Raw genomic sequence first — 17,319 nt, forward strand, 5'->3', positions numbered from 1 at the left:
TGGTTGTATATCTAGACGACATTTTGATTTTTTTCCTCCGACTTGCCAAGTCACCATACTCACGTTCAGACTGTACTAGCTCGACTCAGACATAACAAGCTGTTTGCTAAACTCGAGAAATGTGTGTTCGGGGTACAAAAGATATCATTTTTGGGGTATATCATCACGCCATGCGACTTCCAGATGGATCCTGAAAAGGTGAAAGCCATCACGGAGTGGGCCCAGCCAGGGTCGTTGAAAGCCCTTCAACGCTTCCTCGGCTTCGCCAACTACTATCGCAAATTCATCAAAGACTTCTCCGTGGTGGCTAAACCTCTAACGGACCTCACCAGAAAGGGGGCAGATGTGAGGACCTGGTCTTCTGAGGCTCTGAGGGCCTTCGATACCCTAAAGGCGGCGTTCTCTTCTGCACCTGTCCTAGTACAACCAGATCTGTCCAGCCCTTTTTTGGTGGAAGTAGATGCCTCTGAGTTTGGTGTGGGAGCGGTACTGTCCCAAGGTCCCTCCACTCTCACCAACCTTAGACCGTGTGCCTATTTTTCTAGGAAGTTTTCTCCCACCGAACGGAACTATGATATAGGCAACCGGGAATTGCTGGCGATTAAGTGGGCTTTCGAAGAGTGGAGGCATTTTTTGGAAGGAGCCCATCACCAGATCACGGTACTCACAGACCATAAAAACCTCACCTATCTAGATTCCGCTAAGAGGTTAAATGCTCGGCAAGCCCGCTGGGCCTTGTTCTTCTCTCGGTTCAATTTTGTTGTTACCTATAGACCGGGTTCTAAGAATGTCAAGGCTGATGCCCTGTCTAGGAGCTTTGGTTCTCCGGAACCTGCCGAGCCGGAGCCTGAGAGCATCCTCTCCCCTGGGGTGGTCCTCGCTGCTGTCTCCTCCGACCTTTCACCTCTCATTCACGCCGCTCAACAATCTGCTCCTGAAGCCCTTCCGGAAGGCAAATTATTTGTCCCATTGTCACTGAGATTGAAAGTGTTAGAGGAGACACACGCTTCTGTCCTAGCTGGACACCCCGGCATCAGGGGTACGCTGGAGTTAGTATCCAGACTCTATTGGTGGCCGCACATGGCCAAGGAGGTACGGGTATTTGTGTCCGCGTGCCCGGTTTGCGCAAGGGGGAAGAATCTCAGGAGACGTCCTGAGGGTCCTCTTCTTCCCTTGCCCATTCCGTCCAGGCCATGGTCCCATTTGTCCATGGATTTTATTACTGATCTGCCATCCTCGCTGGGGAATACGGTCATCTGGGTAATAGTAGACCGTTTCTCTAAAATGTCACATTTTGTTCCGCTTTGCAAGTTGCCTAACGCCAAACTTCTGTCTGAAATGTTCATCAAGGAGATTGTTCGGTTACATGGGATCCCCGAGGACATTGTGTCAGATAGAGGGGTTCAGTTCGTCGCTCGCTTCTGGCGAGCCTTCTGTAAAAATCTAAACGTAAATTTGTCCTTCTCCTCCGCTTTCCATCCCGAGAGTAACGGACAAACGGAACGAATGAACCAAGAACTTATCCAGTATCTGCGACTGTTTGTCTCTGATAACCAGTATCAGTGGGCCAACTACTTACCTCTCGCCGAATTTGCTATCAACAACCATGTTAACTCGTCGACCCAATTGTCACCTTTTTTTTGTAACTATGGGTTTCATCCCCGGTTCTCGCTTTCCACTCCTGTGGTCTCGAACAATCCGGCCGCCGACATATCCTCTGAGGAACTGTGCACAGTTTGGGCCCAGGTTCGTAAGAACCTTCAGGGTTCCCAAGAGAAACTGCGTAAATACGCAAATAAAAGATGTACCATCTCTGCACCTTTTGTAGTCGGGGAGCAAGTTTTGTTGTCTTCCAAGAATCTGAGACTCAAGGTTCCCTCCCTGAAACTTGCTCCTCGGTTCATTGGCCCATTTACTGTTTCTCAGGTCATCAACCCGGTGTCATATAAGTTGGCACTTCCTGACCCCTGGAAGGTCCACAAGGTTTTTCACAAAAGCTTACTTAAGAAGTATGTGACTCCAGTTCTACCCACCCAGAACCCGCCTCCTCCTTCTCTGGTACAGGGGGAACTGGAGTATGAAGTAGAAAGGCTGGTGGATGCCCGACGGGTTAGAGGTGTGCTGCAGTACCTGGTCCACTGGAGAGGATTTGGCCCTGAGGATAGGACGTGGGTCCCTGCCAGGGACGTTCATGCGCCACGCCTAGTCCAGGCATTCCACAGGGCTTTCCCGCTTAAGCCCGCACCTGGCCATGGGGGTCCGGTGTCCCCCCGTAGAAGGGGGGGTACTGTCAGAACCGGCAACTCTCGGGGCCGCCGTGCCCGCACCACCGGTCCGGCCACCCGGGGTACAGGAGCACGGCGCAGAGGTACCCCGGTTCTTGTGATCTCCCCGGGCCGCTGTAAGACTGGTCGCCGCCGGGTTGCTAGGGAGGCAGCTGGTGCTTCTAGTCGCTTGACTACCAGGCTGGCTTCCCTGGTAACTGTCTGTGCAGTGAGACTGGGGGCGTGCCCCCAGCACCGCCCTGATTAGCCCTGCTGCTGTCAGGCTCCCCGCCCCAATCAGCTTCTGGGGCGGGAGCGCTGACAGCATTTAAATAGGTGTGTTTTTCTCTCAGGCCTTGCCAGTGTTAGTTTGGTCTTCCAGCTGCACCCGCGTATTCTTTGACTCCTGTTTGTGACCCCGGCTTTCTTGACCTCTGCTTTTGGACCTTGACTACGTTTTTGCCTGACCCCCCTGTACTGCGTACCCTCCTGTTGCCGACCCGGACTGTCTGACCGCTCCACCGTTGTTTGTCTTCAGTGTCTGTTTGTCTCCCCGTGTCCCGCTTCCCTAGTGAGGGTAGGGACCGCCGCCCAGTTGTCGCCCTGGGGGTTAGCCCAGGGGGGCAAGTAGGCAGGGACAGGGGTTGCGGGATATATCAGGGAACCCCATATCCCGGACACTGTCCTGACATTAAATCTGTCCTCACGTAGTATGCGCCAATACTGATAGAGCAGACAAAACCTTGCAAAACGACTAACGGGACATCTTACTGCTATTTACCATGTTAAGAAGGAAACAAAGCATAGAAGGTTGTGAACTGGATGACTGTATTTTACCAATCCACCAGCTAATGGTTCAATATACAGGATATCTGCTCATATTATAAGCGGAATCATTATGTGATGTCTAGTAGATGTTTTTACTGAACCATAGAGGATACAGAAAAGACAACCAAAGCTACACATAGATCTCCTTTTAACGACTTAAGGACCAGGGTATTTTCGTCCAAAAGGACCAGGCAGTGTTTGGTTTTTTTTTTAGGGATTTTACCCATGTGGTGGTTTTACTGCCAAATTTTTTTTTCATAAATCTACCAAAATTATTTTTGCTGCTTTTTTTTCTCCGTGAAGCATAGGGCTATTTTTTAATATCTTTTTTCTCTAACTTTTCCTTTTTTGTGTGTGTGTTTTAATTTATAATTGTTTATTTTAGCATAAATATACTAATTTTAAAAATAAAGTACGAAAATGGTTTCCTCATTTTCTTTGACGTTTTGATATATAATTTGTATAGTCTTGGATTACAGGTCACATTAGTTGGTGTCGTAAGTCAGTCATTTTTTTTTATAGACTTTTAATTTATTAGTTTTTTTTACCTTATTTTTGCAACTTTTTTTTTTCTAACATCTATGACCTCCATGACATCATATAAGACTTCTGGGGTCATTCACATTGTCTTTTTTTTTTTTTTATTTCACGCTCTTCCACTCTAGCTGGTGCATCCATAGGAGCCCCCCAGTTACAGAGGAGAATATCCCCTAACAGAGCAAGGACCCTGCAGCTTTGCAGTGGCAGGAGGCACCCGGCAGTCACGTGATCACCAGGTTGGATAGCGGAAGTAACACTTGCGCTCTCTCTCTTCACTACTTGGTGTTCAATGAGCTCTATGTAACCTGTAAAGAAGGCGACAGAATCGGTTAAAAACAAAAAACAGAAGAGGACCTAATCTGCTCCAGATAGATTACAGGGACAGGAGCTTTAATCCCGCAATCTATTTTTACTAATGACCGGGATTAAAGCCCAGGACCAAGCACCGTAAATTTACAGTGCTTGGTCTATAAGGGGTTCACATCAGGTTTCCTTCACAAAGATTGGATTGCGTTCATTATAATCCTTTACTATCAAGAACAGCAGTTTCAAAGTTTTTGCTTTCTAGGAAAATGTAGGCATCTGTGGTCGGCCATAACCTACCACCAGCCCGAAATAGTTGGTACTGTGACTCATCGGGCCAAGCCACATTGTTCCTAGTCCTCTAGGGTCCTTCTAACCTCACAAGCCCAGGTGCTGTGCCAACTCCTGTGTTGGGGTGTTAACAGAGGCACTCTGGTGCGTCTTCGGCTCCCATGCACTGACCTGCCGGATATGTGTGTGGGGCCTCCTGGATTGGATGCGGATGTGATTTCTGCCATAGTTGCTAGTTTGTTTGTACAGACAATTCTAGTCAAACTTTGCCAGTTATTATTATTACGCACTGCACGGTCTAGTGGGGATGGCAATGCCTTCTATGACGTTTCTGGTGACACTGAGAATATTAAATGCCAACACAACTTCAAAAACGAAATGTGTCATCCGTCTAGCACCCACTATCATGTTTTGTTTGACCTCCGATTATTCACGTCGTCATGTCATGAGCCCGCTGGCCAGTGTTCAACCTTACTCACAAGATAACATCTCACATGTTATACAGGTGTCGGCGTGCCTGAGCCATCAACTGAGGTTACGCCACCTTATAATCCAATTACATACTTCTATCCCATGACTTTTGGCATGTCAGTGTAAGATCATATTCAATTACATTTGGCTTTATTCATCAAGCTGTCTAAAGGCCCATTTAAACGTAATGATTATCGATCAAACGAACAAATTTGAGCAATAGTCGTACAGTGCAAATGCACAAAAATAAATTAATTAATTAATTGCTCACTTATCGTTTTGTTATGTCTCATGCACATGGCAGGTCCGGATTCTGGTTGCGGAATCCCACATGGAATCCGGCCCTGACCGCGGCGGGTGACCCTGCATACCTGTCGTCGTCTTTGTCAACGTCCGCACAGACCTGTCTTCTTCTGGCTTCTCTGTACTCGTTCGCACGGCTTGGTGTAAAGTGCAGTACAGATGTTTTTCCCGCGGAATCCATGGCTCGTTCCGCAGTGTCAATTGTGGATGGGTTACAGGTCGAACAGCTACCATTGACTTCAATGGAAGCCATCTGTGTGGGAATTGCAGGAAACTGTAGCATGCTGCGATTTTTCATTTACGAGCGGAAACCGCAATTGGTTTGTGCATGAAGAATCATTTTTCCATAGCATGCTATGACGGGTTATTGCTGCGGAACCCAGAGTTGGACGACAGCCCTGCATCCGCAGCAAAAATCCGCCTGTGTGCGTGAGGCCTGCTGACTTTTCTGTCAGCTTAGAAAAACCTCGCTGGCTTCTTGTCCTGTCCAAATGCTCCCTGCTAAGCGCATTACATAGGAGGTGAAGCCCTGAGCGTGAAGCAGATGAGAAGCGCGTGATCCAGCTGCAAGTCTTTCTGTGTAAACACTCTGCACAAGCGCTGAAGACCTTAGCGGCGACCTCAGCGCTTGTGCAGTCATTTGAAAGACTGTCAGCCCATGTAAAAGGGCTATTACAATAAGGCCAATATCACACCAGCGTACCCTATTGCATATTATATGCAGTTTTTAGGCGGGTAATCCCCAGCAACAATTTCCCATAAGCGTTCAAATGCGCCACGCGTACCTGCTTACTTTCATCTGTATTGCGAATGGTCCCCATTGTTTCCTATAGAAGCACGTCCTGTGCACGCGGACACAACGCTCGTGCGAATGCTAAAGGCTCAGATGAATGCAATAACCGAGCAAAGACAAAAACATTCAATTTTTTCCCCTCAAAAACATTCATGAAATGATGTCCTGCCCCCCAAAAATGGAAACCAAATCCTCTGAATCGCTCAACCTTCACCCAATGATAACAGTCTATTATCCAGTGTCTGCCCTGCCAAAGAAAAAGATTTAGAGAAACCTAAATCTCTCTGGCTCTGCCGAGGACATTTTTGACACGGAGCCCAAGTGAATGCCGCTCCATGTCTGACACGGAGGGGAGGGTGATTAGTTTGCAACAGTAACTAAAATTAATGCGGAGGATTAAGGGATCATCAGTTTTTTCACAGCCGCCCAGTTGCACCAGGATCATTTTTGCTGGCTGTAAAGATTTAGTTCAGCCAAACGGATATATTAAAAACCTGAAGTCGTCACGTCTATTAACAGCATCCATTAATAGCCATGGAGAACATCTGAAAGTGCACAGGATCACAGACCTCAAAATAATCTGACTACGACAGAGGGCAGTGCCAGCTTGGCCATCCATTCATTAGGAGACACGGAGGTAGAGGCGTTCTATGCCTCATGCCTGGGATCCGTCACTAGAACATAGTAAGCAAGATCTAACCATACTCAATCCAGAAATGGTGGAGAACAGAACAAGTATACATATTTTCCTGCTCCAGGTTTAATTGCTATATTATATTATATATATATACACATACATATATATACATATACATACACAAGGCTTGTATAAAGAGTTGCAGGAATGCTCTCTTCCAATAGGTGGCGCTGCAGAGGTATTGTTCCATCTCCCTTATTTGCATATTACCCAGGGGAGCATATAAGTCTCCTCACTCACTCACCTTCTAGGTGCTCTCCCCAAGGAGAAAAGATAGTGTTCCTGACCTACATACCTTCTTTAGGTAAGTTGTGCTAACATACCCGGAGAAAGAGCTGAACTATTGCCCTCTATTAGTATTTCATCGGTGGATCAGGATGATTTTGGTGGTGGGATCTTCCCTCAAATAGCCCCCACCATCTGAAGTAGTATAAAGTATCCAAGCTACAGTATGTCCACCTATAGATCAAATCTATTCTGGATGACCAAACGTACATGAGTGCATCAAATGTACGGATGGGGAGAATATAGTATGATGCTAAATTTCTTTAATCTGGACTCTAATAGTCCGGCAAACAGAGCCAAGATGGAGATGATTATTTCCCAGCGGTTCTCTATACTCAGAGAGTGTTCAGACGAGCATATCCAATTTTAGTGTGTGAAAACTGACCGATTTTAACGCATGTGTATGTTTGTGTTGCATCACTCAAATGGCACATGTCCTTTTTTTGCATTTGTGCCTCATCAGTATTCTCTCATATGCAAAGTAAAAAAAAGGGAAGGTTACCCAATTTTTTCCTACCATAGTTTAGCAATGATCAGTAAAAAAAACGGAATACACACAGATTTCCTCCATTTGTACTATGTTTTGTCTACCCACTGACTGGAATGGGTGACTGTCATCCAAGAAGTCAGACCTCAATAAAACATGCTACAATTTTTTTAACTGTTTAACAGTCCATGTCAAAAAATATGCTGCGGATTTTGTCGTGTCCCTGAACCAAAATATGCTACGCCTGAACGGACCCATAGGTACATTTTCTTTATAATAATCTAGAATTTTTGATAATCTGACACATCTCAGGTCTTATTTATTCTGGGTGGGTTAAATAGAATCGGTCACCAAGTCGTTGCTAAAATTTGCGCTTCATCATCCATTCAGGCTTCCTTGTGCGGCGTGTATATGCCACAACCCATTATTCCATCGGACGACATAAATCTTCTGAGATACTTCTAATAGCTCAATAGAGCCAGCTGACATAGTCTAGCAATGCTAGTCGCTGCTAATCTCCCTCCACCCCTTTGCTGGGAGCTCCCATAGAAGCCTATGGGAGCCATTAACTGATCGCGGCCGAAAGATATGTATAGATGTCCTATCTTCGCCAGACGGATGTTTTTACATGGCTAATGAAATTGGTCATTTCAGTGAATGCATTGCTTCCGTTGGTCGCAAGTAGCTAAATTAGCTGCGTAAAAACGCTCGTGTGAATAAGGCCTTATGCTGCCCTCTCCGAGGTAGGGACAGGCATGCAGATTACAGGGATGTGTCAGTTTTATGTATTGATGTAGTAACATAGTACGTTAGGCTGAATGAAGACAAAGTTCATCTAGTTCAGCCTGCTTCAACCCCCCTTAGTAGTTTGGTATAAACTTACATTTCATAGTAGCAGCCACGCAGAGGACTACAACAAGTAGTCCTTGATAGTCATGAGATGTGGCTAGCCCTATCCACCCTGCCCACTGATTGACAATAGTCTCCCTATTGGGTACAGCGAGACAGCTCTCAATCAGTGGCCGGAGGGCAAGGTGGGCACGGCTAACCCCGTGAGTATATCAGCTAGCCACAGTTTGAGTATTGAAGACTAGCCCTGTACGTGTCGTCACTGCTAATGAAATGCTAATTTCTTCCAAACCACTGCAATGACACAGATTCCCTTTAAAGCGCTTGTACCAACTTTCATTCACATAGTATTTGCACAGGTATTTGTGTATAGAGCTCTAGTAATTAATGTCGCTATTCTTGCACCGTCTCCAATAATGGACATGAACACATCAGAAGTGGAAGCGAAGAGTTAATCCTGCGTCATCAGTCCGGCACTGGTTCTTTTTTTGTAATGATCTGCAGTAGAAGGATGAGTCAAGTACTGCAGAGAGAAAACATGACTCCCAGGCCATCATATGACAAACCCTGTATAGTGCCCAGGAATGTGCCACCCTCTCCCTTATTTCATACCAGTCGCCCACCAAGACCATACATTACAAAGGGATCATTAAAATTGGGGTGAGCAGATTTTATTCTGACTCGCTATTGGCATCGGACCGTACAGCAGCCTCCTGCCAAAAGGAAAGACCTGCAATATTAAGGTGACCTGAACCCTTATCAGCTTCTATTCCAGGTCATTGATAAGCCAGCTCCAAAGTGGATTAACCATTTCTGTGGGTCAACGCCTACCGCTACAGCGGGTCCTGTATGATGGAAAGTTTTTAGCATGTCTGATTAGTTTCAATTAGGGTAACGATGATCATAAACTGGAAATGGTAATTTTGGTCATCAACATACTATTGTAGATGAAGTTGGAATTGACAGTGGACACGAACGGCATATAAACTAATCGTAAAGAACCATGGCTGCATTATGGATTCATGCCGCATGGATCTATAATACGGTATCCACAGCTCGCTATGGGCCTATATCGGAGTTATGTCCCATAAATTAAGGAAAATATGGTGCCTTGTATAGTACGGTGGAGCACAGGGTCTGCAGGGTGGTCATATAGACCCGCGTGCAGCCATATAGTATCTTTACATGGACCCTTAGACTGAGGAAATTCTATATACTATGATTTGGAATGATCTATCTTGCATATACAGAAGATTAGGCTGCATTAAATATTGCCCCTCTTGAGTGAAGGGGGTATCATGTAAGCGGTCCCTCTGGATTTTGTGGGATAGTCAAAAATCATGTGCCTTTTTTTTACTCCCCCCACATAGGTAATAGTAGTACTTGTCATGTACTAAATGTACTAAATATGTAGCAGAGCTGAAGGAGCGATACGTAAAATCACAATGCACTGTAGCAAATAACGAAGAATCCCTTTACATGGGATAGTTGTCCTAACGATTACTGTTCCGGTGCTTTCACACAGCAGCGATAATTGTTTAGTGGATATAGGCAAAGATGGCTTTCGGCCGCCCATCTCTACTCACAGTAAACAGGCAGTCATTCGTAGATGAACAACTGCCTGTTCACACAAGATGATCTTTGTTTCATTTATGCCTGCAGAGAGAGCTAAGAACTAAATATCTCCGTCGCTCAGTCGCTGGCAGCGTTTACAAAAATGATTATCGTTCCCCATCGCACGATCCGGCGATCAACTGAGTGATAATCGTTCCGTGGAAAGAGGTCCTAATTCAGCTCCGTTACAATTGGAGGTCAAGAGAGAAAGATGGTTTCGGTGACCGAGAACTTATTCTATTTCAATGTAGCAACTTTGTGTCTTTGTATGTCCTTTATTTATATGGAAACCCTCGGCTAGCTCAACCATGGCTGATATATGAGCCCCAGTAAACAAGCTGACATTTCCAAGGCAAGAATTATCTGTGTGTACATCAGCAGATCATGACGTCGGGTTTTCTACCCTGTAAGATATACCTCAGCAAAACACAGGGAGGGGGAAAAAAGGAAAACAATTGGGGTATTAAAGGCTTTATCCTCCCTTGTTCAGTTTCAAATTGTGAATGCCATTTAATCCCTGTGCTGACGGAGAGGACTACATCCACTGCTCTGTGATGTCCTGCAAAATCCCCTCGCGTATCAAAGCGTGTTCAAGCTGTACACATCTATTAATAAATGAATCAAAGACAAAAGAACGTGCACTTCTAGTGCTGATGTGAGGGGAAGGCACACAACACGGGCAGAAAACACTGGGAAAAGAACAATTGTGAGGACCATCCTCACCAGCGGCAGTTTAATGTAGAATGAATTTACTGGACACAAGACGTGTATCTACATCCATCCATGTATAACCTCTCCTATCCATCCATATCTAAGGGCTCTTTTACACGGAACGATTAGCAAACCATTAATGGTTAATCCGTGCGAAAATGAAAAATAATCATTCTGTGTAAACATGGCCAATGGTTGAATGATGAATGGTAATTTGTTTGCTCGCCGTTCGTTTTACGCGGGCATAAAAAATCATCGTTGTTTGCCAGGCATTTTTTGTGAAAGCCGATCGTTCAGTGGTTCACAGACCATTCCCAGACTCCCCCGACAACCCAACGATCGACTGAAAGAGCTAGGATGAAAAAATGTAAAGCATTATCTGCAAGTGTAAAACGAACGGCGTTTGTAAGCAAGTAGCTCTGTCATCATTTGCTCGTTCTAATGATTAATCACTCCCTGCAAAAGGACCCCAATATCTATCTAGAACATATATACCTATTCTAATTTCTGATACCTTAAATATACATCTAATACTAGTAATTATTAGCAAATTATAGTACCAATGTTTCTGGTGGCGCAATGTGCCACACAGCTCTGCTGCATGCACGTCACACACAGACACGTGGCTCTGCTACATGCACGTGTCACACACACACACACGCAGCTCTGCTACATGCACGTCACACACACACACACGCAGCTCTGCTCCATGCACGTCACACACACACCCAGCTCTGCTACATGCACGTCACACACACACATGCAGCTCTGCTACATGCACGTCACACACAGACCCGCAGCTCTGCTACATGCACGTCACACACAGACACGCAGCTCTGCTACATGCACGTCACGCACACACACGCAGCTCTGCTACATGCACGTCACGCACACACACGCAGCTCTGCTACATGCACGTCACGCACACACACGCAGCTCTGCTACATGCACGTCACGCACACACACGCAGCTCTGCTACATGCACGTCACGCACACACACGCAGCTCTGCTACATGCACGTCACACACACACGCAGCTCTGCTACATGCACGTCACACACACACGCAGCTCTGCTACATGCACGTCACACACACACACGCAGCTCTGCTACACACATTCTTCGTCCCATACAACAGGGATCACAAGCAGCACAGCACTCGAGATGAAGGGCCTGTGATGATGCCACCGTCATGCTCCGCCCCCGATTACATGACGATGATGTCATCCCAGGTCCTTCATCCCGAGTGAGTTACATGCTCCGGCCCTGATCACATGACAGTGATGTCAGCACATGTCCTTCATCCCTGTGCAGATTATGGGCGGGCTACAATTCCTGCAAACCCACTGCGGCCTCAGTTGCTATGGAATACTAACGATCACCTAGCCGAACAGCAGCTGTGTGCGTAAAGGACCTGTGATGATGTCACTGTCATGTGATCAGGGGCAGAGCATGTAACTCACTCATGGACGGACAGGTAGTCGTATTTTGATCTGTCCTATCTCATATACAGTGTATATATATATGTCTGTATACAGGGTGGCCATTGAAAATTAGGCCGGCATCACACTGTTATAAAAGCTGTGCAAAAGAAAATCTTCCTTTGTTGCCCATAGCAACCAATCACAGCACAGCTTTCACTTTACCTCAGCAGTATAAGAAATAAAGCTGCACTGTGATTGGTTGCTATGGGCAATAAAAGACAGATTTTCTTTTAGACCGCTTTCATAAGAGTGTGGTGGCGGGCTACTTTTCCATGTCCCACCCTGTATATCTAACCATCTAATATGAAATATTAATATTTATGTATTCAATATTGATCCATCTCATATCTACCATTTCTTATGTGTATCTAACCATTACACATATATCTAAGGTCTATATCTATCCATGTAATATCTATTATGTATTTATAGGCTCCGGGTCCAACCAGATGGGTCCAAAAGTCAATTTGACTTCTCTAATGGCCAGCAGTATTTTTTTCCCCCACTAAGGCCTACAAGCTAAGTGGCCGCACATAAATGCTCTCGGCATTAGTGATGTGTGTCAGACCCTCAGCGTGTGTGAACAATAGTCATAGGCTTGACCCCAGAATGTCATAGAGGCAATTTGCACTAATTAGTAGAGCTGTGACAGATGTAGCAGAGCTGTCATTCAGCTCCGCTCTCTCATTAAGCTGGCTACAGATTGTGCCAAATGACAAACCCAGCTTTATGTATGGCTATACAATGGCCACAGTACAGATCTATAGTTTTACATAAAAGCTTAGTGAAAGTACTCATTAGCAGAGTACTACAGAAACAGAAATGACCATTTGGAATTTGCACTTTCCATGTTTGACCTCGACAAGTGAACAGTATGGCGTGAAGAGAGAAAAGCCGACCTGACAGGAAATGAGATCCTAAATAATATACCGTACATTATAATCAATTATTTATACCTCATTGTACGCACACAGCATATGGAAGAACTGGGTAGATACTGGAGAGATATGCAAGGACTGGATATATACACTGGATAGATTTACAAGGCCCGGATAGATATATACTGGATAGATATACAAGGACTGGATAGATATACAAGGACCGGATAGATATACACTGGATAGATATACAAGGACCGGATAGATATACACTGGATAGATATACAAGGACCGGATAGATATACACTGGATAGATATACAAGGACCGGATAGATATACACTGGATAGATATACACTGGATAGATATACAAGGACCGGATAGATATACACTGGATAGATATACAAGGACCGGATAGATATACACTGGATAGATATACAAGGACCGGATAGATATACAAGGACCGGATAGATATACAAGGACCGGATAGATATACAAGGACCGGATAGATATACACTGGATAGATATACAAGGACCGGATAGATATACACTGGATAGATATACAAGGACTGCATATATACACTGGATAGATTTACAAGGACCGGATAGATATATACTGAATAGATTTACAAGGCCCGGATAGATATACACTGGATAGATTTACAAGGAGCGGATAGATATACACTGGATAGATATACAAGGACCGGATAGATATACACTGGATAGATATACAAGGACCGGATAGATATACACTGGATAGATATACAAGGACCGGATAGATATACACTGGATAGATATACACTGGATAGATATACAAGGACCGGATAGATAGATAGATAGATAGATAGATAGATAGATAGATAGATAGATACTGAATAGATATACAATGACTATATATATATATATATATATATACACACACACACACAATGACTGGAATATATACTGGATAGATATATATACTGGATAGATATACGAGGACCGGATAGATATACTGGAGATATATTATATATACACACACGCACACACTGGATAGATATATACTGAATAGATATACAATGACTGGATATATATATATCCACAATGACTGGATGTATATACTGGATATACAATGACTGGATGTATATACTGGATATACAATGACTGGATAGATATATATATACTGGATAGATTACTAGATAAGCAGAAGATACCATGCATTTATCATGCAGAACACACAGCGGCTAAAAGCCACATCCTGTACGAGCCGAACAAACATCCTATTTACTAGAGGAGGCATTTACATATACAAAATAGCCCTGCAATATATACTGTACACTGAGAACACACAAAATGGCAGCTGGAAAGGCCATAAAGCAGCAATGCCCGAGGTGGGAGGAAAAATGACTTCCATGCATTATAATGCACGCTTCATGTGACATAAGGAGCCCACAGACTATGGAATGGAGGGACATAGTACTGCATATATAACGGCGTATAATGTCTAGTGGAGGTTATATAAATGACATATTACAGAGTAGGTCATACTGCTAATAATAGTCATTGTAATCTATTGCAAGGTACTGCATTGTAATTAGGGCCTAGCACAGGTCAATAAGCCATATATCATAGTGGCTAGTGTGATTCATCGCTCATGACAGACACAGCCTATTCTTCTCAACTACATGGGTCAAATATGGACACCCATATCGCAGAGCTCAGTGTATATCTCCGAGGCGAGATAAGTGCACCTGCAGTCCTATGTAATAGAAGACCTGATTGCCATATTCTCAGCCCGGCTACATCCGTGTATATGTATCTGGCACACAGGTTAAATAAGGAAATATTAAGATGCCGGTGATCCAACCTAATCTCCCACTTATTGTAAGATGAGACACACAGATGTCACACTGCAGATAAGAACACAGATGAAGCTTGGAAGACATCACAAGCCCATTTTTCAGATAACACACTGTGATAAATGACAGACACACAATGACTGTGATCACAACAAGGTGACATGGAGACCTGAATCACTAGGCCTCTGCTATACATGAATGGGATTGGGGGCTTCCTAACAATGGGGGTACCCATCATCCGCTTGCCAACATGCTACCCAGGCCTGATACAACACTGTGTCAATGGAAATGTCTCCATATACAATGAAACATATAATGATACATTAGTATCCACTATTAGAACACTCGGTAGAGAAGTGCACATTTTATGGCTACAATGGCCCCTACAGTGACCATATAGCCCACCCCGTATTTTACGTGTTCGCACACGGTATTCCACTATGATACAATACAATGGGCTATTCGCATTGTCCCAATTCCCAGGCACCGGCAGTACAAGCTAGGAGCTTTTACCAGCACTAATGGCTTCTTATCTGTTGAGAGTGATTATTCCGACACTACATTAGGTCTCAGACCAGCCACACGATTATGGCCACGCGATTGTTATATATAGGGTGTATTCGCACTAGTGATATTGTACTTATAAACCAGCGATTTTTGCCTGTGGTTGCAATACGATTTTAACAAAAAACGCACCACATCCCCGCACGTGAAAAATGCGCATTGTTTCAATAGTAAAACAGAAAAAAAAAATATAGCATTTGCACGCGATGCCATTTTTTTTCAGGCTCTCGTAAGAAACAATGGGCGATTCTTAAACAAGACTCACCCAAAAATAGGACAGGCTGCAATTTTTTCCCATCTCGGTCCAAGAGAAAAATCGCTCATGTGAATTAAACATTTTTGAATTAAAGGTTTTTTTTCCATGTGCGAATTCCGACCATATCGCAATCGAGCGGAACTCACGCGTGAAAAAAAAAAATGCCCGTGTGAAGACACCCCAATGGCCAGATTCAGTCCATTACTTCTATAGCGCCAACATATTCTGCGGTGCTGTATAGTGCCATCGCTGTCCCCACTGGGGCTCACAATCACATGAATAGACACAATGTGGAGGGTTGCTAGAGATCCACTAGGCAATGCCAGGTTACCTGATGGTGGTTGTAGTTGTTCCTCTGCTGTAGGAAGGCTGCAGCCTGGTGGTGCTGGGGGTTCATCTGGGGGCTCACTGGAGACCTTCTGCTTTGCTGCTGCTGCTGAGTGATATTGATTTGAGCCGAGAAAGGGCTGTTGAATCCGGGAACGTTCATGCCAGGGCAAGGGTTGGCAGACACAGGGGAGAAGCTATGAAAGAAAGCCGGGTTGATGGAGGAAGGGATGCCAGGGTAGAAGCTGTCAGGCTCTGGGCTCTGCAGGGCGTTCAGGTTGTGCCCAGTAGGGTGGGGCGCAGCTGGCTGCTGCTGGGGGAGCTGGGATGGTGGAGGTGGTGGAGGAGATGAGGTCTGTACAGACCAGGGGGTACCAAACCCGGGCAATGAAGGAGAAGAACTGGACCCTCCGGGGCTCTGATTGCTGGGTAAGTCAGGAGATCCGGGAAAGGGGCTGCCCAGCAGGTTGGTGCCCCCGCTCAGTAGATGCCCACTTTGTCCGTCCATCTGGAGCTTGTTCTTGGCTGCCAGCTGGTGAGCACCAAGAGATGGAGGAGATCCTGACTGTACATGGGTGTCCCCAGCAGCGGCTACCTCCTCTGCAGAACAAGAGCTGGAGGAGGAAGAGGAGGACGAGGAAGGGGAGGCTGGCAGCAGCTTGTCAGGACCCTCCACACCCAGATCCTCCGCTTTGGGAGATCCTTGGCGATGATTAACCTCCCCGGGCTTCTTCAGCTCCTCCCTGAACGCCGAGGAGCTCTCCTGGGGGCTGAAGTCCTTCCTCTTGTGCCCCAGCTGCTTGTCCTGGGCACCGTGCTGCAGCAGCAATGCAGGCGGTGAGACCTGGTGATGCCCCCCGCCGTTCTTACTGTGCTTGCCGGGGGCACAGCTCACCCCTAACAGCAGCTCATCCTGCATGACCTGCGGGTAGCCGGGCAAGAATAGGGCGCTGCCCGCTGACGATGCGAACTGCTGGCTGCTCCTGAACGCTCCCCCACCAAATAAGCCGGTGCCCCCTCCGCTGCCAGCGCCGCTCCCGGCTGTCTGCAGTAACCCGAACCCGTAATCCCCCATTGACACGTCTGTGTGCGGAGCAGCTAAGAATAGACGGAGCTCAGTGTATATATATATATCTGGTGTGCACGGTACAGTGTCTCTCTTTACAGCCCAGGGTTACAGGGAGCCCCGGCCGGCTGCAGTGAGGAGGGTCTGGGCTTATGTCACTGTCCTCAGTACGGGGGGCACGTGTCCCTGTGGCTCCTGGTCTCCTGTACGCCCCCCTCCTCTCCTCCTTATGCCGGCTCACTCACTGCAGCGCCGCCTTATAAAGGCAGGAAGAGACGTCAGTGTGACGGCGCTCATTACTATGTACAGGGACATCCTGCTGCTCCGGCTCACAGCAAGCTGACACTTAACTCCTTGTGCGGGGGGAAGGGCGGGGAGGCTCCTCACTGCAGGGCAGGGAAGGGGTTACAGGCTGAAGGGGGACACGAGGGACAAACCTCCATGTAGGTGGCACCTGCAGGACTGGAGAACAGG

General features: G+C 45.9%; 1 protein-coding gene across 4 annotated transcripts in view; it reads right to left on the reverse strand.

The window, feature by feature from the left end:
- CPEB2 (cytoplasmic polyadenylation element binding protein 2) overlaps positions 1-17,095 on the reverse strand; it is a 104,448-nt gene extending 87,353 nt beyond the window's left edge. For all 4 annotated transcript variants that reach the window (XM_066573267.1, XM_066573265.1, XM_066573266.1 and 1 more), the window contains exon 1: positions 15,784-17,095. In XM_066573267.1, coding sequence (XP_066429364.1) covers positions 15,784-16,854 — 1,071 coding nt within the window. In that variant the 5' untranslated portion in view covers positions 16,855-17,095. The remainder of the gene's footprint in view (positions 1-15,783) is intronic.
- Between the last annotated feature and the right edge of the window lie 224 nt (positions 17,096-17,319).

This window comes from Eleutherodactylus coqui, chromosome 7 (assembly GCF_035609145.1).
Source record: "Eleutherodactylus coqui strain aEleCoq1 chromosome 7, aEleCoq1.hap1, whole genome shotgun sequence".
In the NCBI taxonomy this organism is placed as follows: domain Eukaryota; kingdom Metazoa; phylum Chordata; class Amphibia; order Anura; family Eleutherodactylidae; genus Eleutherodactylus; species Eleutherodactylus coqui.